This window comes from Plasmodium gallinaceum (genome assembly GCF_900005855.1).
Source record: "Plasmodium gallinaceum strain 8A genome assembly, contig: PGAL8A_v1_86, whole genome shotgun sequence".
Classification (NCBI taxonomy): Eukaryota; Apicomplexa; class Aconoidasida; order Haemosporida; family Plasmodiidae; genus Plasmodium; species Plasmodium gallinaceum.
Genome location: NW_021628249.1, coordinates 12,547 through 35,062, shown reverse-complemented (window position 1 = coordinate 35,062; position 22,516 = coordinate 12,547). Strand labels below are relative to the sequence as shown.

At 18.7% G+C, this 22,516-nt stretch overlaps 3 protein-coding genes across 3 annotated transcripts, besides 8 other annotated features; 1 reads left to right on the top strand and 2 right to left on the bottom strand.

Moving 5' to 3' along the window:
• Positions 1-356: 356 nt before the first annotated feature.
• Positions 357-893: a repeat region.
• A 2,341-nt stretch (positions 894-3,234) lies between these two features.
• On the bottom strand, positions 3,235-3,742 carry PGAL8A_00272700 (hypothetical protein; the record flags this gene model as incomplete). The annotated part of the gene is made up of 2 exons (XM_028671711.1): positions 3,235-3,453; positions 3,566-3,742. The coding sequence occupies 2 exons, from the start codon at positions 3,740-3,742 to the stop codon at positions 3,235-3,237; spliced, it is 396 nt and encodes a 131-aa protein (XP_028528336.1).
• Positions 3,743-6,214: 2,472 nt separating this feature from the next.
• Positions 6,215-6,775: a repeat region.
• Positions 6,776-10,146: 3,371 nt separating this feature from the next.
• Positions 10,147-10,590: a repeat region.
• Positions 10,591-11,861: 1,271 nt separating this feature from the next.
• Positions 11,862-12,397: a repeat region.
• Positions 12,398-13,058: 661 nt separating this feature from the next.
• Positions 13,059-13,772: a repeat region.
• Positions 13,773-14,048: 276 nt separating this feature from the next.
• PGAL8A_00272600 (fam-i protein) lies at positions 14,049-14,564 on the top strand (the record flags this gene model as incomplete). Its single annotated transcript, XM_028671709.1, has 1 exon — positions 14,049-14,564. A coding segment is annotated over one exon (516 nt), but the record flags the coding sequence as incomplete, so codon positions are not given.
• Positions 14,565-14,796: 232 nt separating this feature from the next.
• Positions 14,797-15,802: a repeat region.
• Positions 15,803-16,776: 974 nt separating this feature from the next.
• Positions 16,777-17,507: a repeat region.
• Positions 17,508-17,887: 380 nt separating this feature from the next.
• Positions 17,888-18,416, bottom strand: PGAL8A_00272500 (hypothetical protein; the record flags this gene model as incomplete). Its single annotated transcript, XM_028671708.1, has 2 exons — positions 17,888-18,106; positions 18,219-18,416. The coding sequence occupies 2 exons, from the start codon at positions 18,414-18,416 to the stop codon at positions 17,888-17,890; spliced, it is 417 nt and encodes a 138-aa protein (XP_028528334.1).
• Positions 18,417-22,088: 3,672 nt separating this feature from the next.
• Positions 22,089-22,516: a repeat region.

The following is a 22,516-nucleotide window of genomic DNA, read 5'->3' as shown; positions in this document are numbered from 1 at the left end:
AATAGTTTAATGTGATTATATAAAAAATGATGAGATGAAAAATATATTTGAAATAATATTGCACATACTAAAAAATAGTGTGAAAATTTTTAAATAATTAGACATTTATAATATATATATCATAAGGTAGTTCTATGACTTGAAGAGGATTAAATCAAAGATTGCTTAATAAATGATATTATTAACCTTTTATAAAATAATGGTTAATAAATTAGAAATACATTAAAAAGTTGGATATGCATAATTTATGATTTGGGAAGATACATTAAATATATTGATTAAGAAAAATTAATAGTCAGATATGTTTATTATTAAAAAAAAAGTTTGTTTTTTTTTTTGGCAAGTTGAAAGGAATGAACTCATTTATTAATAGTCTGTTCGATGACTTTTCCAGAGTACATAACAAACAAAATAACAAAGAGCATGTAGAGTTGCCTCTACGATTTTCGTGTATTTATATATACTTTTATATGCTTTGAACGAGTGATTCTTAATTATATGCTATACTTCTTTTAGCATTCTTTGATTTAAATAGGCATTTATTTATTTTAATAAAAATCCTTAATTTTATTAAAAATTTAAATCCTCATTGAATATTGATTATTATTTAATTGTAATTTATTTATTTCTTTGTTATGAGTTATGTTAAGCAATTTAAATATATTACTGTTAAATTAACAAACATAAACAATGAGTAAAAATGTAAATTAATTATATAAATATTAATTACGTGAAAATATTATTGTCATATGCATAAAATTTTCTGTCACAAATTAAAAATATATATAATATACAAATTAAACTCTTTCGCATAAACCTTATTATCTGTTTAAGATCTAATTTTTATTGGTACTAAATCTTACTCTCGATTTTTATTTAACCAATCTTTTTCTCATGAATTAAATCATTAAAAAAAAAATAAATATATTTTTTTTTTTTACGTATCTCCATTTATTAAAAGAAAAATATAAAAAAAAAAATTAAATAATTTTTTTTTTTTTTTTTGCGCGTGTGCATAACTAGGTATTCTTAATATAGCTAGTCCTTTTTATTACCAAAAAGGTTAATGAAGCATTTTATTAACCATAAACATAATGTCTAGTGATATGTACTAATTTTATTTTTACAAAATAATTTATTATATAAATTAAACGATTTTTATATAATAATGCCATACGATATTAGATAAACAAATTATTAGAAGCTTGAATCTTAGAATTAATACTAGGTTAATACCTTATTTATATTTAATGAACTACCAATTTAAAATAATGTTCATATATCTAAATAAAAACTATTAAATAATATTATTAAGACACAAATAATAATAATTTGTAAACTCTTAAAATACAATACATATTTACTATCTTACATTAAAAATATAACTTTTATATGTTATTAACTTTTTCTTTTTTAATAACTAATTATTTGTTATTGAATTGAAAAATTACTAAATTTTTTTTTTTTTTTTCCAGAAAGAAAAATGATACGGAGTAGATATATATAATTACCTAAAAATACACATATATAGAGAAAAAGTATTCATATGAAAAATANGTCTAGTGATATGTACTAATTTTATTTTTACAAAATAATTTATTATATAAATTAAACGATTTTTATATAATAATGCCATACGATATTAGATAAACAAATTATTAGAAGCTTGAATCTTAGAATTAATACTAGGTTAATACCTTATTTATATTTAATGAACTACCAATTTAAAATAATGTTCATATATCTAAATAAAAACTATTAAATAATATTATTAAGACACAAATAATAATAATTTGTAAACTCTTAAAATACAATACATATTTACTATCTTACATTAAAAATATAACTTTTATATGTTATTAACTTTTTCTTTTTTAATAACTAATTATTTGTTATTGAATTGAAAAATTACTAAATTTTTTTTTTTTTTTTCCATATATATATGTATTAAATTTATTCTATAAATAAAAAAAATGTCCCCTTAAAATGAAAGTGCAAAGTAGAAGGTATATATTATCTTTTTGTAAACTTCAGTGTATGCATTTTCTTAAGTATTTTGCATGCATAACTAAACTTGTAGTTATTATATTTTATTTAGTCCTATTGATGGTTCAAAGGGATAGATAAAACTCTTTATTGAAAAATTATATACTTATTAACACAGAGACAATTGATAGTTACTTTCAATACCATCTTTATTTAACTAATATAATGAATAAAATTTACGTAACAGTATTATCTCATATAGCCAAATAGGATTTTTTATAAATGTTCCTGCGTAAATCTAATAACGCTTCATTGAAAGATTTAGAAAAATAGTTTTTCATTTTCCTTTATACACTAATAGAAAATCTATGTTTACTCTTTTTTTTTTATACATTTACTTCTCAAGAAAAATGGAACATATTATAGTTGTCTTCCTAATTCCTTTTTATTTTGAGTTATTATATAAGTTTTATCAGTAAAATTGTTTATATCCAATTTATCATGGATCTTTATTTTCTCTTTTTTTCCGATTTTACTTTCGATATGAAAGTATGTAATTCACATTATTAATCATAATTGATTTATAAATGGAATGTTTAAAGACTTTGCTAGATTAATGAACAAATAAGGAAAACGTAGAATAACCTCTACTATTTAAGTTATTGTAAGGAATATTTTTTTTTTAAATAATTAAACTTTATACGTTACATTATATAGCATAAAATAAATAGTTTAAATATAGAATACTTCTAATTCTTTATATAAAAATATGTTAATTAATTGTTTTTACTATTCTAAACGTAATACTTATTTTACAAAGGGTATTTATTTTATTTAATAAGAATTTCTTCTTATTTTCATTAAAACACAAATCTTTATTACAAAAACAATTTATATGCAAAATAGCATTCTTTTATAAACTAATAATTTTTCATCATATGTTAACAAATTTTTTTCAAAGATTTGTACTCATTAGAAGATCAACAAAAAAAAATTTTTTTTTTTTCATTCTTTTAAAAAAGTAGAAGAGGAAATATATCTATTTACTTTTTTTTTAAAACTAAAATAGAATTTTATTAAAAACAAAAATTACAAAAAAAAATTAGTTATTTTTCGATTATGCTTCCTCTTATCTAAATATACAATTTCGTTTATGGGAATGTTAGACTTATTCCTAAAAAGGTATAATATATAGCTAACTTATCACTTATAATTTACTATTATTTTCTAAATCGTTTATCAAATCAACTAATAAATTCTTACTACTACTTCATCTTCTTCACTATTTATTTGCCCATGTACATTTAATGTTACTCTTTCATTTACTATTCTTTCTACACTGTCATCTACATCTACTATTCTTGCTCCTTCATCTATTTCTTCATCTATATCTTCATCTTCAATGTCTTCATATCCTGAATCTACTGATTCAACTTCTAGCATTAGGTTATCATGTACTGCTCTTCGCTGGATATATTATACAAATAAAATTAATGTAAATTAATGTCAATTTTTATTAATGAAATAATTACATAAATATGATATGTAAATAACATCTTTTCATATTATTTTATATTACTCTCAGTCTGTAAATATGAATGATAGTGTAAAACATAAAAAATATGTTAATGGAAAGAATTAATGCAAGTATAACCCTATTAATTTTAGAGTCTAAAATATTATATGCTGAAACATTAGAATTATTAGAACTATTATTTGCAAGTGTTTTATTTAATATATTAAGTAAATGTCTCATTCCGAAAGCGCTTGTACCTATTTTTAATATAACAAAAGTATCATGCAAAGTTTACAATACAATAGTTTTTTTTCCATATTAAATTGATATACTCTCAACTTTGTAACAATATCTTTAATAAGAATTCATTCACAGTTTGCTCATAAATATAAACAGTGACTTTATATTTTCTTCTAGATAATATTAATTTTTCTAACTATACGAAAATAAAAAATACGATGAAAATTGCTTTCAAATATCAATTATCTGAGTTATTAATCTCTTCTCTATTTTTTTTTATAACATAAGTAAAATTTTAATTAATTAAATCTAAGTAAATAATTAATGGGGACGTCAATTTATTTTCATGAAAATTCTTAAAATTAGTTTAACTGGATTAATAATTCCATATATGAAAAATATAGAACATAAGTAATAATTTATTTTTTTTTTAATTTTTTTTGTATTAATAAAGAGGTCATTATTAGTATTTTTTAAGTGTTATATTTTTTTAATACAGAAATAATTGTGTCCTTTGAGAAATGAATTATATTATGCTAGGCATATAATTTAAGAATAAAAAAAAAAATATTACACAAACAAAAAATAATAAAACATTAGTGATTTATAATAATCATTTTATCCCTTAAATAATAGAAAATTTTATTTTTATATTGATGAATTTTATTAGTAACTGTTTAAAGGTATTATTTCAAATAAAAAATATATGAGCAAAAGAAAAAAAATTTATAACAAAAATTAACTTTTTTGCATGCACAAATATTTTTTATAAGTAAATCTTAATAAATTTAATTGTTATAAAAAAATAATTGACTGGGAAAAAGTAGAAAAAAAAACATAATAAAAAAATGCAAAATCTATAAAAAAAAAGGTGAATGAAAAAATAATAAAAAAGAAAAAATGAATATAAAGAAAAAAAGATAAAAAAGATAAAAAAAATGAAAAGAAAAATTTTGCATTTGGAGAAATTATATTATACAATTATAAAAGAAATAATAATTAAAAATATAACTTAGTATAATATAAATTATAGTAATAAAACTAATAATTATGCTTCAACAAAAATGAATAACACTGTGATGTAATAATAAATTTTTAACTATATAAATATGATAAATGGAATTTTTAATCCCATAAAATCAATAATTTTTTTACAAGTAATAACATATTAAAATAAAAATGATTATACATTTTAATTTATTACAGTAGTTATAATTAAATTTATTTAATTAATAATATCATGCTTTTTTTAGCAACGGATTAATTAGTAAATTTTATTTTGATATCGTTATAAAGATGCAACTGAATATTAATGAGTTTGAAAAACAAAAATGTAACTTAAATTATTTGCATGCACTTACATTTTGTATATAAATAAGAAACAACGTAAAAATAATAAAAAAAATATGTTTATGTGAGGAAATAAATTATTACATCTGAATCAATTTTATAAAATTTATCAAATTAATGATAATAATAGCACTATTAATAGTAACTAGAACATACATATATCCAAGATTTATACGTTATATATCATGTGAATTATTTATGATTTTTATTTACTAAAAAGTATATATATTTAATTAAATATATTACATAATTAATATTAATGTTGTTATTAGCTTTAATAAGCAAATATTTTATATGTAGAGTTTTTCGAATATTTGAATACATCTATGTTTTTTTAATATACCAAATATTTTTTTTTAATTTAAATATATAACAATTTTATTTTAAAATATAAAAAAAAATTTTATATGATACTTTTAGAAAAGCTGCTTAGTCCGATTATTGAAAAAAACATAAATAATTTGACAGGAACTACAGAACACTGCAAATATTTATATATTTTAAAGCTAAAATAATAATGCAATGTTACAGATTATTTTTTATTTAAATGATATATACATATACAAAAGTTAAATAAGTCAACTACTATTTAAAATAGAAAATCTTAATATTTTACATATATAAATTGTTAAAATTATGATTTCTTGAGTTGCAAATAGTCTACATTTTACATTATTTGCAAGAATTTTAGGATTATATACATGGAAGACGTGTTTCATATTTATAACATTGAACTGTAAATATTTTGTTATATGTATAAAATTTTCAACTATATTCATATGTCATTTTTAATTTTTAAAAAATAAATTTTAACATATTTATATAATAAAGAAATAATAATAAAATAGTAATATGAACTTACTGATCCAAAAGAAAGTGAATTGAAAAATATGCAAACATAAAATAAATAATTTTTTTAAAATTATAGATCTTTTATTAAGAAAAAACAATTTTAAATGTATAATTAATGATGTCTTACTTATTTTATCTGTATGAGCAGTGAATTTGTTTGCTCTTTTAATATATAAGTTTATATTTTAGTGAAATATGTAAACAACTGATTTTTAGTGGAATATTGGATCTTTATATAATTGTATATGAAATAAATATGTTTAATTAATAAAAAGGATTAGCTATGTGGAGAATACATAGTTGGTTGTGCTAACTATAAAAAAAAAAAAAAAAAAAAAAATTATTGGATTTTTTTTTTGAGATATGTTTATTTTGAAAAAGATAAAGATAAAAAAAAAAAAAAAAAAAAAATATTTTATTTTTTTTTTTGGCAAAGGAGACAGAAGGATTCTTATTGAGAGGGAGATTTTTTTTTACAAAAGATAATAATGTATTTATAAAATAGTTTAATTTGCATAATATTTATATGTTGAGCTTGTGAAAGAAAATTTTATACATGTGATAATAAAATTTTCACGTAATTAATATTCATATAATTTATTTGCATTTTTACTAATTGTTTATGTTTGTTAATTCAACAGCAATATGTTTAAATTGCTGAACATAACTCATAAGAAAGAAATAAGTATTTTACATTTAATTAATAGTCAATATTCAATAAGGATTTAAATTTTTAAAAAAATAGGGATTTTTATTAAAGTAAATAAATGTCTATTGAAGTTAAAGTATTCTGAACGAAGTAGAGCATATAATTAAGAATCATATGTTCAANTATATGTATAAAATTTTCAACTATATTCATATGTCATTTTTAATTTTTAAAAAATAAATTTTAACATATTTATATAATAAAGAAATAATAATAAAATAGTAATATGAACTTACTGATCCAAAAGAAAGTGAATTGAAAAATATGCAAACATAAAATAAATAATTTTTTTAAAATTATAGATCTTTTATTAAGAAAAAACAATTTTAAATGTATAATTAATGATGTCTTACTTATTTTATCTGTATGAGCAGTGAATTTGTTTGCTCTTTTAATATATAAGTTTATATTTTAGTGAAATATGTAAACAACTGATTTTTAGTGGAATATTGGATCTTTATATAATTGTATATGAAATAAATATGTTTAATTAGAAAAAAAAAGATACATATTTATAACATAAATTTAAAATTATGTAAATACTTATATTAAGTTTTTAATTTTTATATAAATACAGCATTTTTATATTTTTGTTTTATATAAATAATTAAAGATATATATATATACAATAGTATAAATAAAAATTTCGAAAAAGTAATATTCATAGAAATTTTTTGTTTTCTCATGTTAGGTAACATCAAACATGAAAAGAAATGAATTTTATTAAATAACTAAATAAAATTATATTAAATAGAAAAAATAAAAATAAAATTTCATCTTGTCATATAGAAACTGATGCATGTTTTTATTTTTATTTTTTAGGTAAAGATACAAAATAAATTTTATTCACGCTTTGTTTTTTCGTATTTTTTTTATATTGATACTAACACATGTTATGATAGAAAAAAAATCAAAGAAACAATAATATAAAGAATAAAGAAAATATTCCAAATTTTGATAAAAAAATTGATACATTATTTTGATTAAATAACTTCCATATGTGCTTAAATTTATATAATTTTTAGGATCTACCAATATGATATAACTTAAAAGGAAATATATAATAATAAGAATACAGTACATAAGAAAAGAAGTAAATAATTTTATTATGAATTATAGAATAATTTCATTAAATATATTATAAGACAGAATATACTTTAATTATCTGAAAAATAAATTGAATTATTATTTTATAAGCATGTATTTTTTCTTTTTTTTATATTTTGCTTAATATATTAATGAATATGGAATATTTATTATTAATTTTTCTTTCAATGTTTTCATTAGACTTATAAAACAACTATGTAGAGAACATGAGGAAAGAACTCGACTTATTTTAAATAAAATAAAATATTAAACAAATTATACACTTTTATCAATTAATATTAGGCATTAATTACGTTAGTATATTACTATTTAATTTTATTCACTTAATACTCTATATGAATAAATTTTAACATTATATTTTTAATATTTCTTAAAATAAAAACATTGCGTATTATTCAATTAAAGAAAAAGAATAAAAATGCTATCATAATGTTTTTTTTTTTTTTTTTTTTTTTTTTTTTTTATAATTGTAAATACACATACAACAAAAATGAATAACAAAATATATCTATATTTCTTTTTAGCGTAATTTTTTATTTATTAATTATCTGTACAATGAATTTGCTAGAGCATTTGATTTATTAATTGTCTATTCAGTAACTTTGTGTTTTATTAAATGGGTATTCGGTGACTTTATTAGTGTACTGAACAAACAAATTAATAAAGAGAGTGTAGAGTTGTCTTTATTAATTTAATCAATTTATGTATAATTTTAAATAACATCAACAAGTAAAATGTATTTATATATTCTCCTTCTTTGAGAATTTATTGATTTTCGAGTGGCTTATATTCATTTTAATGAAAATTCGTATTTTTATTAAAAATTTAAATCTTCATTGAAAATTAATTCTTAATAAATATATTTTACCTAAAGTGTATTTTTTTTAAATTAATAAATATAAGTATTAATGAAACACACAATAAAAATATATAAATAATACAAAAACGAAAATTATATTATAATATATATAAAATTTTCTCCTAAAAATTTAAAATAAAAAATCACTATAAAGAAACTCTGTTGTGAATAAATTAATTTTAATCTTTTTCGAGAAATTTTATTATAACCTTTAAATCTTTCTCAAAAAGAAATAAATTTATTTTTTTTGAGCATTTAATTTACAAAAAGAAACAAAAAGAAATTAACAAATAAATTTTTTTTTTTTTATTTAGTTCATGTAAAGTTAACTATGTATTTTTCGTACAGCTAATCCTTTTCAATCTTAAAAAGGTTAGTAATTTTTTTTATTAACTACAGATGAGAAATGTTACTGTTATATAAATTAATTTATACTAATCTTTGAAATGTTTGTTAATTATTTTAATGGAAATTTATTATTTTATATAAAAAGATTATTTTTGATATAATCAAAAATTTCTCTAATGAGTATTTAAATTTTAATAAAAATAAAAATGTCTTTTTATTAAATTACTTCAATTGGTCTTATAAAATGTTATTACATTGAGAATAAAGAAATGTAAGTATATTTTTATTTAAAGAGTTATATATGTCACATGTAATAAACTATATATTTCATTTAATATAATGTAGTTATATATTGTTTTATTAAATGTTTAAAGATTTTTATAGTAATTTAAATAATCAATTTAACAAAGGTTATCCATAAAAAATTCTATTTATTTTATTTAAAATAAAATCATTTATTACATAAATCACTTATTTTGGTTTATATTAAATATATATTCTATTATTTATTATGTAGGTTCATTTTCACAATATTCTATAAATACAATATTTAACATTAAGCTTTTAATCACCTTATTTTTTTTTTTATTAAAATTTCTTGAGTTATCATAAATCCAAAAAAAAAAAAAAAAAATAAAGTACACCTTTTTTTATTTGCAAGTGAATACAAAATAATAAAATATAATAAATCTATTTTTTTCTTGGGACGCATACATTTTTTTATATGCATTTTTAACATGTGCATTTAGATGTTCACATTTCCCTAGCATACTTAAAACGTACAAATAAAAATGTTTTTACTTATTTTATTTATTTAATTATCATTTAAAATAGGTAGATAATAATATTTATAGACTAATTATTAACTTATTTATAACCAAGGTACTTTTATATTAGGTAAAAATAATAGAGATAGATATATGTAACTTATTTTTATTGGTTTTTTCAATGCTTTACCAAAGTTATTAAACATAAAAATAATAAATTAAATGAAAACATTAGGAATATATTAAAACCTATAAAAATAATGTACCATTATATTATAGTTATAATATAATGAATATAGAAGAGGAAAATCTTAAATTGAATATTTTAAATGGAGTAATTAATATAAAAAAAAAAAAAAAAAAAAAAAAAAAAAAAAAAAAAAAAAAAAAAAAAAAAAAAAAAAAAAATATATTTTTTTTTTAAGATAGTATGATTTAATTAATTTTGTAAGAGAAAATTTTATATATATAATAATAAAATTTTCACGTAATTAATATTTATATAATTAATTTGTATTGTCACTAATTGTTTAGTTTGTTAATTCAACAGCAGTATATATTTATTGAACATAACTCATAACAAAGAAACAAGTAATATACATTTAATTAATGATAAATATTCAATAAGGATTTTAATTTTTAATAAAAATAAAGATTTTTATTAAAGTATGTAAATGCCTATTGAAATTAAAGAATGTTGAACAAAGTAGATCACATTATTAAGAATCACTCGTTCAAAGCATTTAAAAATATATATAAATACATCAAAACCGTAGAGTTAAATCTACATGCTCTTTATTAATTTGTTTGTTCAGTACTCTAGCAAAGTCACCGAACATCCAGTTAATAATTCAGTAAGAAAACTTTATATAATAAAAAAGGATGAGATAAATAGTTTATTTTGTTTAACATTTCTTTTTTATTAAAAGCTTAAAGTATCATTAAAGCTATTGATTGTATTCAGAATAATATATTAAAATAAAATAGTATATGCAAAATAAAGTTATTGAAAAATTTTTAANTTCTAAACAAATGTATTAATAAGGAGTATGTAGAATTATCTTTACTAATTTAATGAATTCATGTATAATTTGAAATGTTACAAAACAAATAAACTGAATTAATATAACCTACTTCGCTGAAAATTCTTTGTTTTCAAATGGAATTTATTTACTTTAATAAAAATTCATATTTTTATGAAAAAATTTAAATCCTCATTGAATGTTCATTTTAATGAAATATATTCTTACTTATAATGTTATGAAGAATGTTAAGACACTCAAATCTAATGCTTTCAAGTTAACACACATAATTAATGAAATATAAATTAAATTATATAAATGTTACAAACATGAAAATTTTATTATTATCTGTATAAAATTTTTTTAAAAAAAAAAAACTCAAAATAAAAATTCACAATTAGGAAACTCTCTGGTGAACAAATTCTTTCTCATCTTTTTTGAACTTTTTGTTTTGATAGTTAAATCTTTTTAAAAAATATAAAAAAATATTTTTTTACATATATCTTTCATAAAAAGAAAATAAAAATAATTAACAAGTAATTCTTTTTTTATATTTATCTATATCTTGCATGGATAACTATGTATTTCCAGTATATCTAGTTATTTTCATTCTAAAAAAAGGTTAATAATTCTTTTTATTAATAAATTTACTAATTTATTAATTAACAGATCAACAATTTATATGATATTTAAATGGTCAAATAAATAAAAAGCATATAGAGTTTTTACTTCTAATTTAATAGTTATAAAAGTTATATATTCATAAAAAATAATAAACCTTATATATATAGCTTGCTTCATTGTATATTTATTATGTTTATATGATATTATTTACTTTATATTAGAATCATTTTATTTTTGTTTAAATTTAAATCATCGTTAAATATTGATTTTTAAGTAAGAATCTTTTAATAACATTTTTATAAATATCTATTTACGAATTCGTTTTCATTTTTTTTAAATAAATTAAAATATATAAAAATTAAAACAAAACTCAATTATATTAACCATTTATTGACAAAAAATAAAAATTTTCTTAAAAGGGATAAACTTAAAAAAATTAAATTAAAATTTTTCTTTTTTGACCGGTGAATAAACTTGTATTACTGATTTATTAACTGGGTGTTCGGTAACTTTGCTAGAGTACTGAACAAACAAATTAATAAAGAGAATGTAGAGTTGCCTCTACGATTTTGGTGTATTTTTATATACTTTTATATTCTTTGAACGAGTGATTCTTAGTAATGTGCTCTACTTCGTTCACCATTCTTTGATTTAAATAGGCATCTATTTATTTTAATAAAAATCTTTAATATTATTAAAAATTTAAAACCTTAATGAATATTGATTATTATTTAATTGCAATTTACTTATTTCTTTATTATGAGTTATGTTCAGCAATTTAAATATATTTCTGATGAATTAACAAACATAAACAATTAATAAAAATGCAAATTAATTATATGAATATTAATTACGTTAAAATATGATTGTCATATGTATAAAATATTCTCACACAAATTAAAAATATATATAATATACAAATTAAACTCTTTCACATAAACCTTATTATCTGTTTAAGATCTAATTTTTATTGGTACTAAATCTTACTCTCGATTTTTATTTAACCAATCTTTTTCTCATGAATTAAATCATTAAAAAAAAAATAAATATATTTTTTTTTTACGTATCTCCATTTATTAAAAGGAAAATATAAAAAAAAAAATTAAATAATTTTTTTTTTTTTTTTTTTTTTTTTGTGCGTGTGCATAACTAGGTATTCTTCATACAGCTAGTCCTTTTTATTACCAAAAAGGTTAATGAAGCCTTTTATTAACCATAAACATAATGTCTAGTGATATGTACTAATTTTATTTTTACAAAATAATTTATTATATAAATTAAATGATTTTTATATAATAATGCCACACGATATTAGATAAAAAAATTATTAGAAGCTTGAATCTTAGAATTAATACTAGGTTAATACCTTATTTATTTTTAATGATCTACCAATTTAAAATAATATTCATATATCTTAATAAAAACTATTAAATAATATTATTAAAACACAAATAATAATAATTTGTAAACTTTTAAATATAATACATATTTACTATCTAACATCAAAAATATAACTTTTACATGTCATTAACTTTTTCTTTTTTAATAACCAATTTTTTGTTATTCAATTAAAAAATCACTAAATTTCTTTTTTTTCTTTCCATATATATATATGTATTAAATTTATACAATGATAAAAAAAATTATCCCTTTAAAATGAAAGTTCAAAGTAGAAGGCTGGTTAATAAAAAGCTTCATTAACCTTTTTGGCTATAAAAGGACTAGCTATGTGGAGAATACATAGTTAGTTGTGCTAACTAAAAAAAAAAAAAAAAAAAAAAATTATTTGAATTTTTTTTTGAGAAATGTTTCTTTCGAAAAAGATAAAGATAAAAAAAAAAAAAAACATAAAAAAGATTTAATTTTTATTTTTTTTTTGAAAAGAGAAAAAAAAATCAGAGAGAGAGAGAGATTTTTTTTACAAAAGATAATGATATTTTTGTAAAGCGTTTAATTTTTATAATATTTATATTTTGAATTTGTGAGAGAAAATTTTATACATATGAAGATAAAATTTTCATGTAATTAATATGCATATAATTTATTTGCATTTTTAATAAGTATTTGTGTTTTGTTAATTCGATAGCAATATAAAATGATTGCTGAATATAACTCATAATGAATAAACTAATAATTATAATCAATTAATAGTTAATGTTAAATAAGTGTTTAAATTTTTAATAAAATAAGGATTTATTTATTAAAGTAAATAAATACTTATTGAAGCAAAAGAATGCTGAACGAAGTAGTATATGATTAAAGATCATTCGTTCAAAGCATATAAAAATATACATAAGTATAAGAAAATCGTAGAGTCATCTCTAAATGCTCTTTATTAATTGGTTTGTTCAGTACTCTAGCAAAGTCTCTGAACACCCAGTTAATAAAACAAAGGCATAAATCATCTTTTTGTAAACTTCAGTGTATGCATTTTCTTAAATATTTTGCATGCATAAGTAAACTTGGAGTTATATTTCATTTAATCCTATTGATGGTTCAAAGAGATAGATAAAACTCTTTATTGAAAAATCATAAAGTCGTTAAGTATTTTTCAGTTAGTTATCATTATTATTTCTTTCCTTCGTTTTGCGGTAAAATAAAGTTCATAATTATAAACTTTATATGTATTATAAAAACAAAATTTTAAATCATTTGTAATAATTTACAGAGAAATTACTTTCCTAAATTTAAAGCTAAACATGAAATGAGAGTTAGATTGGAGAAGATATTGAACAATTACTTTCCTAAATTTAAAGCTAAACATGAAATGAGAGTTAGGTTGCAGAAGATATTGAACAATTGCAATAAAAAGATGAAAGATGATTTGGAAAAGGAAATGCAAGAAGAAAAAAAAAAAATGGAAAAGGATCAAGAGAAACTGCTAAAAAAAAAAAAAGAAATGGAACATTGGGAAAAGGGAGTTCTAAGACATAAGGAAGAGTGGGAAAGAACGCTAAAAGAAAAGCAAGTGTTTGATGAGAGTATGCTAAAAGTATTAGAAGGGCGGAAAAAGCGAATTACAGAAGAAGGCGAAAAATGGAAAAAGAGAATGCTAATAGAAAAAATGGAGTTGGAAAAGAAAATACAAAAAAATAAGGAAGAGGGGGAAGAGAGAATGCTAAAAGTAATTGAAAAGTTTGAAGAGAAAATGCTAAATGAAAAGAAGAGTGGGAAAATAAAATGATAAAAGGAAGAGTTGGAAAAGAGCATAATGGAAAAAAATGAAAAGTGGAAAAGAGAAGAAAATATATCATGGAAGTTAAATCTGAAGTAAAAGTAGATGAATTAGAGAATTCGAATAAAGAAACTATTGAGAATTTTATTGAAGGATCTNATCAAATAATCATAAATTATAATTGTTGCAATAACATCGATTGATTTTCAATCGTAGTTATAAATAAATTTTGGGTACAATATTTGTTACTCAACAATTTTATTTTTGACATTGGAATTTGTACTTCTTTACCTCTATAATATATAGGTAATACTTTCAGAATTATTCTTTCAATTTTAGTTACTCTATGAGGAAATGAACAATATGGTTTATTTTGTATATTTCTGCTATAGTGTTTCATTTGATTCCTTTTGTATTCGGATAATTCGTATGAGATAATATCTCCAACTTTAATATTTTTATTCTCAATTATAGGTTTTCTTTTGATTTCATTACATCTTCATGTATGTTTTTCCATTTATCGTTTAAGTATATAATCCTCATTTCAGAAGTTGTTTCTCGTACTAATTATGTAAACCCTGGACAGATACAATTTATCCCAAACATAGCAAAATAGGGTGTTTCTCCTATATCTCCATGACGTGTATTATTATATATTAGTACTGCATTTTGTACTATTTCTTCAAAAGTTATATCTTTTTCTTCATATAAAGTCTTAATGATATAATCAAGCTTTTATGAGAGCTTTAATTTATACAGTGTCCTTGTGGATAATATGTGCTGGTATGATACAATTTAACCTGTATTTCTTTTGTAAAATAGTCATGAAATTCTTGACTAGTATAAATTGAACCGCGATCTGTTAAGATGCTTGCAGGGCATCCAAATATGGGTATCCATGTTTTCTTTATAATGTTAATTGCATCCATAGCATTAGGTGTTTTATTAGTTATGTTCATCACCATAAAACGTGAATGATGATTTATTGCTACTTGTATATAGTATTCTGTACCTTTCCATGTTTCAAGACCTATAATATCTAATGAAACCATATCAAATACATTCATTTTTGATAAAAACTTGCTTATCATTAGATTTAAATTTCCGATTACGCATTACTTGATAAAGTAAACAATTTGTAACATATTCTTTAATATCTTTACTAATATTGGACCAACAAAAATGTTTTTGTATTTTCTTTAGTGTTTTATTTACTCCACATTGTCTTGCGAATTTACTACTATGAAGATTAAAGATCATTCGTTCAAAGCATATAAAAATATACATAAGTATAAGAAAATCGTAGAGTCATCTCTAAATGCTCTTTATTAATTGGTTTGTTCAGTACTCTAGCAAAGTCTCTGAACACCCAGTTAATAAAACAAAGGCATAAATCATCTTTTTGTAAACTTCAGTGTATGCATTTTCTTAAATATTTTGCATGCATAAGTAAACTTGGAGTTATATTTCATTTAATCCTATTGATGGTTCAAAGAGATAGATAAAACTCTTTATTGAAAAATCATATACTTATTAACAAAGAGGCAATTGATAGTTACTTTCACTACCATCTTTATTTAACTAATATAATGAATAAAATTTGCATAACAGTATTATCTCATATAGCTCAAATGGGATTTTTTATCAATATTCCCAAGTAACTCTAATAACACTTCATTCAAAGATTTAGAATAATAGCTTTTCATTTTCCTTTATGCACTAATAGAAAATCTATGTTCACTCTTTTTTTTTATACATTTACTTCTCATGAAAAATGGAACATATTATAGTTGTCTTCTTAATTCCTTTTTATTTTGAGTTATTATATAAGTTTTATCAGTAAAATTGTTTATATCCAATTTATCATTTATCTTTATTTTCTCTTTTTTTCCGATTTTACTTTCGATATGCAAGTATGTAATTCTCATTATTCATCATAATTGATTTATAAATGGAATGTTTAAAGACTTTGCTAGATTAATGAACAAATAAGGAAAACGTAGAATATACTCTACTATTTTTAGTTTTTGTAAGGAAAATTTTTTTTATAAATAATTAAACATTATACTTTACATTATAGAGCATAAACTAAATAGTTTATATATAGAATACTTCTAATTCTTTATATAAAAATATGTTAGTTAATTGTTTTTACTATTCTAAACGTAATACTTATTTTACAAAGGGTATTTATTTTATTTAATAAGAATTTCTTCTTATTTTGATTTATTAACTGGGTGTTCGGGGACTTTCCTATAGTAGTGAACAAACCAATTAATAAAGAGCATGTAGAAATGCATCTACGATTTTTGTATATTCATGTATATTTTTATTTGCTTTGAACGAGTGATCATTAATTATAATCTACGTCGTTCAGCATTCTTTTATTTCAATAAGCATTTATTTACTTTAATAAAAAATCCTTATTTTATTAAAAATTTAAATACTTATTTAACATTAATTATTAATTATTAATTAATTATAATTACTAGTTTATTTGTTATGAGTTATATTCAGTAATTATTTTACATTGGTGTTGTATTAACAAACATAAATAATTATTAACAAAAACAGAATAAAATATATAAATAATAATTATATAAAAAGTTTATTGTTATATGTATAAAATTTTCTTTTACAAAATTCATCATAAAAAATATTTTCTTTAATTCATCACTAAAAAAAAATTTCTTTTTTTTTTTTTTTTTTTTTTTATTTTCTTTTATTTTTTTATATTTTAAAAAAAATTGATTTTTTTTTTTAATCAATTTCTTCCTGACTATTTTTTTGTACTTTCCTTTTAAAAAGTACAAACAAAAAAGAAATCATTAAATTTTTTATTTTTGTGTGTATATGCATGACCAACTTCGTATACTTCATTTAACTAGTCCTTTTATTTTCCAAAAAGATTAATGAAGCCTTTTATTAACCATATTTTCATTAAAATGGAAATCTTTATTACAAAAACAATTTATATGCAAAATAGCATTCTTTTTTAGACTAATAATTTTTCATTATAGGTTAACAAATTTTTTTCAAAGATTTGTACTCATTAGAAGATCAACAAAAAAAAATTTTTTTTTTTTTTTCATACTTTTAAACAAGTAGAAGAGGAAATATATCTATTTACTATTTTTTTTAAAACTAAAATAGAATATTATTAAAAACAAAAATTACAAAAAAAAATTACATATTTTTCGTTAATGCTTCTTCTTATCTAAATATATATTTTTGTTTATCGGAATGTTAGACTTATTCCTAAAAAGGTATAATACATAGCTAACTTATCACTTATAATTTACTGTTATTTTCTAAAACTTTAATGAAATCAACTAATAAATTCTTACTTCTACTTCATCTTCTTCACTATTTATTTGCCCATATACATTTAATGTTACTCTTTCATTTACTGTTCTTTCTGCACGGTCATCTACATCTAGTATTCTTGCTCTTTCATCTATTTCTTCATCTATATCTTCATATTCAATGTCTGCATATCCTGAATCTACTGATTCAACTTCTAGCATTAGGTCATCATATATTGCTCTTCCCTGGATATATTATACAAATAAAATTAATATAAAATAATGTAAATTTTTATTAATGAAATAATTACATAAATATGATAAGTAAATAACATCTTTTCATATTATTTCATATTACTCTCCGTCTGTAAGTATAAATGATAGTGTAAAACATAAAAAATAATTTTATGGAAAGAATTAATGCAAGAATAACCAAATAAATACTATCAACACTATTACTATTATTATTATTATTATTATTTGATTCTGAAACATTAAAATTAGCTGAAGTATAACTTGCAATTGTTGTATTTATTGTAGTAAGTAACTGTCTCATTCCAAATGTTCTTGTACATATTTTTAATATAACAAAATTATTATACAAATTTTACAATACATTAGTTTTTTTTCCATATTAAATTGATACATTCTCAAGAATATAACAAAATTTTTAAAAAGAATTCATTCACAGTTGATCATAAATATAAACAATGAAATTATATTTTCTTCTAGATAATATTAATTTTTCTAACTATACGAAAATAAAAAATACGATGAAAATTGCTTTCAAATATCAATTATCTGAGTTATTAATCTCTTCTCTATTTTTTTTTATAACATAAGTAAAATTTTAATTAATTAAATCTAAGTAAATAATTAGTGGGGAAGTCAATTTATTTTTATGAAAATGCTTAAAATAAGTTTAGCAGAATTAATAATTCCATATATGAAAAATATACTACTTAAGTAATAATTTATTTTTTTTTTAATTTTTTTTGTATTAATAAAGAGGTCAATATTAGTATTTTTATAATGTTATATATTTTTAATACAGAAATAATTGTGTACTTTGACAAATGAATTATATTTATTATGCTAGGCATATAATTTTAGAATAAAAAAAAAAAATTTTACACAAACAAAAATAATAAAACATTAGTGATTTATGATAATTATTTTACCTATTAAATAATAGAAAATTTTATTTTTATATTGATGAATTTTATTAGTAACAGTTTAAAGGTATTATTTCAAATAAAAAATATATGAGCAAAAGAAAAAAAATTTATAACAAAAATTAACTTTTTTGCATGCACAAATATTTTTTATAAGTAAATCTTAATAAATTTAATTGTTATAAAAAAATAATTGACTCGGAAAAAATAGGAAAAAGAATATAATAAAAAAAAAAACTCTATAAAAAAAAAGGTGAAAGAAAAAATAATAGAAAAGAAAAATTGAATATAAAGAAAAAAAGATAAAAAAGATAAAAAAAATGAAAAGAAAAATTTTGCATTTGGAGAAATTATATTATACAATTATAAAAGAAATAATAATTAAAAATATAACTTAGTATAATATAAATTATAGTAATAAAACTAATAATTATGCTTCAACAAAAATGAATAACACTGTGATGTAATAATAAATTTTTAACTATATAAATATGATAAATGGAATTTTTAATCCCATAAAATCAATAATTTTTTTACAAGTAATAACATATTAAAATAAAAATGATTATACATTTTAATTTATTACAGTAGTTATAATTAAATTTATTTAATTAATAATATCATGCTTTTTTTAGCAACGGATTAATTAGTAAATTTTATTTTGATATCGTTATAAAGATGCAACTGAATATTAATGAGTTTGAAAAACAAAAATGTAACTTAAATTATTTGCATGCACTTACATTTTGTATATAAATAAGAAACAACGTAAAAATAATAAAAAAAATATGTTTATGTGAGGCAATAAATTATTACATCTGAATCTATTTTATAAAATTTATCGAATTAATGATAATAATAGCACTATTAATAGTAACTAGAACATACATATATCCAAGATTTATACGTTATATATCATGTGAATTATTTATGATTTTTATTTACTAAAAAGTATATGTATTTAATTAAATATATTACATGATTAACATTAATGTTGTTATTAGCTTTAATCAGCAAATAATTTATATTTAGAATTTTTTGAATATTTGAATACATCTATGTTTTTTTAATATACTAAATATATTTTTTTTATTTAAATATATAACAATTTTATTTTAAAATATAAAATAAATTTTATATGATTCTTTTAGAAAAGCTGCTTAGTCTGATTATTGAAAAAAACATAAATAATTTGACAGGAAATACAGTACACTGCAAATATTTATATATTTTAAAGCCAAAATAATAATGTAATGTTACAGATTATTTTTTATTTAAATAATATATACATATACAAAAGTTAAATAAGTCAAGTACTATTTAATATAGAAAATCTTAATATTTTGCATAAATAAATTGTTAAAGTTGTGATTTCTTGAGTTGCAAATAGTCTATATTTTACATTATTTGCAAGAATTTTAGGATTATATACATGGAAGAAGTGTTTCATATTTATAACATTGAACTGTAAATATTTTGTTATATGTATAAATTTTTCAACAAGTAAATTCATATGTCATTTTTTATTTTTAAAAAATAAATTTTAACATATTTATATAATAAAGAAATAATAATAAAATAGTAATATGAACTTACTGATCCAAAAAAAAGTGAATTGAAAAATATGCAAACATAAAATACATTATTTTTTTAAAATTATAGATTTTTTATTAAGAAAAAACAATTTTAAATGTATAAGTAATGATGTGATACTTATTTTATCTGTATGAGCAGTGAAATTTGTTTCGTTTTTATTATATAAGTTTATATTTTAGTGAAATATGTAAACGACTGATTTTTAGTCTAATATTGGATCTTTATATAATTGTATATGAAATAAGTATGTTTAATTAGAAAAAAAAAGATACATAATTATAACATAAATTTAAAATTATGTAAATAATTATATTAAGTTTTTAATTTTTATATAAATACAGCATTTTTATATTTTTGTTTTATATAAATAATTCAAGATATATATATATACAATAGTATAAATAAAAATTTTGAAAAAGTAATATATATAGAAATTTTTTGTTTTCTCATGTTTGGTAACATCAAACATAAAAAGAAATGAATTTTATTAAATAACTAAATAAAATTATATTAAATGGAAAAAATAAAAATAAAATTTCATCTTGTCATGCAGAAAGTGATGCATGTTTTTATTTTTATTTTTTAGTTAAAGATACAAAATAAATTTTATTAATGCTTTTTTCTTTTGTATTTTTTTTTATATTAATATTAACATATGTTATGATAGAAAAAAAATCAAAAAACCAATAATATAAAAAATAAAGAAAATATTCCAAATTATGATAAAAAAATTGATACATTATTTTGATTAAATAACTTCTACATGTGCTTAAATTTTTATAATTCTTAGGATCTACCAATATGATATAACCTAAAAGGAAAATTATAATAATAAGAATGCAATTCATAAGAAAAGAAGTAAATAATTTTATTATGAATTATAGAATAATTCCATTAAATATATTAAAAGACAGAATATACATTAATTATCTAAAGAATAAATTGAATTATTATTTTATAAGCATGTATTTTATCTCTTTTTTTTTTTTTATTTTGCTTAATATATTAATGAATATGGAGTATTTATTATTAATTTTTCCTTCAATGTTTTCATTAGACTAAGAAAGCAACTTAGTAGTGAACATGAGAGAACTCGACTTATTTTAAATAAAATAAAATATTAAACAAAGTATACACTTTTATCAATTAATATTAAACATTAATTACGTTAGTATATTACTATTTAATTTCATTAACCTAATACTCTATATGAATAAATTTTAACATTATATTTTTAATATTTCGTAAAATAAAAACATTGCGTATTATTCAATTAAAGAAAAAGAAAAAAATGCTATCATAATGTTTTTTTTTTTTTTTTTTTTTTTTTTTTTATAATTGTAAATACACATACAACAAAAATGAATAACAAAATATATCTATATTTCTTTTTAGCGTAATTTTTTATTTATTAATTATCTGTACAATGAATTTGCTAGAGCATTTGATTTATTAATTGTCTATTCAGTAACTTTGTGTTTTATTAAATGGGTATTCGGTGACTTTATTAGTGTACTGAACAAACAAATTAATAAAGAACATGTAGAGTTGCCTCTACGATTTTGATGTATTTATATATATTTTTAAATGCTTTGAATGTTTTATCCTTAATTACATAATCTACTTCATTCAACATTCTTTATTTTGAATAGTCATTTATTTACTTTAATAAAAATCCTTATTTTTATTAAAAATTTAAATCCTTATTGAATGTTGATTAATATTTAATTATAAATTATTTATTTATTTGTTATGAGTTATGTTAAGCAATTAATATATATTGCTGTTGAATTAAAAAACACGAGCAATTATTTGCAAATATCAAAAATTATACGTATACTAATTACATGAAAATTTTAATGTTATATATATAGAATTTTCTTTT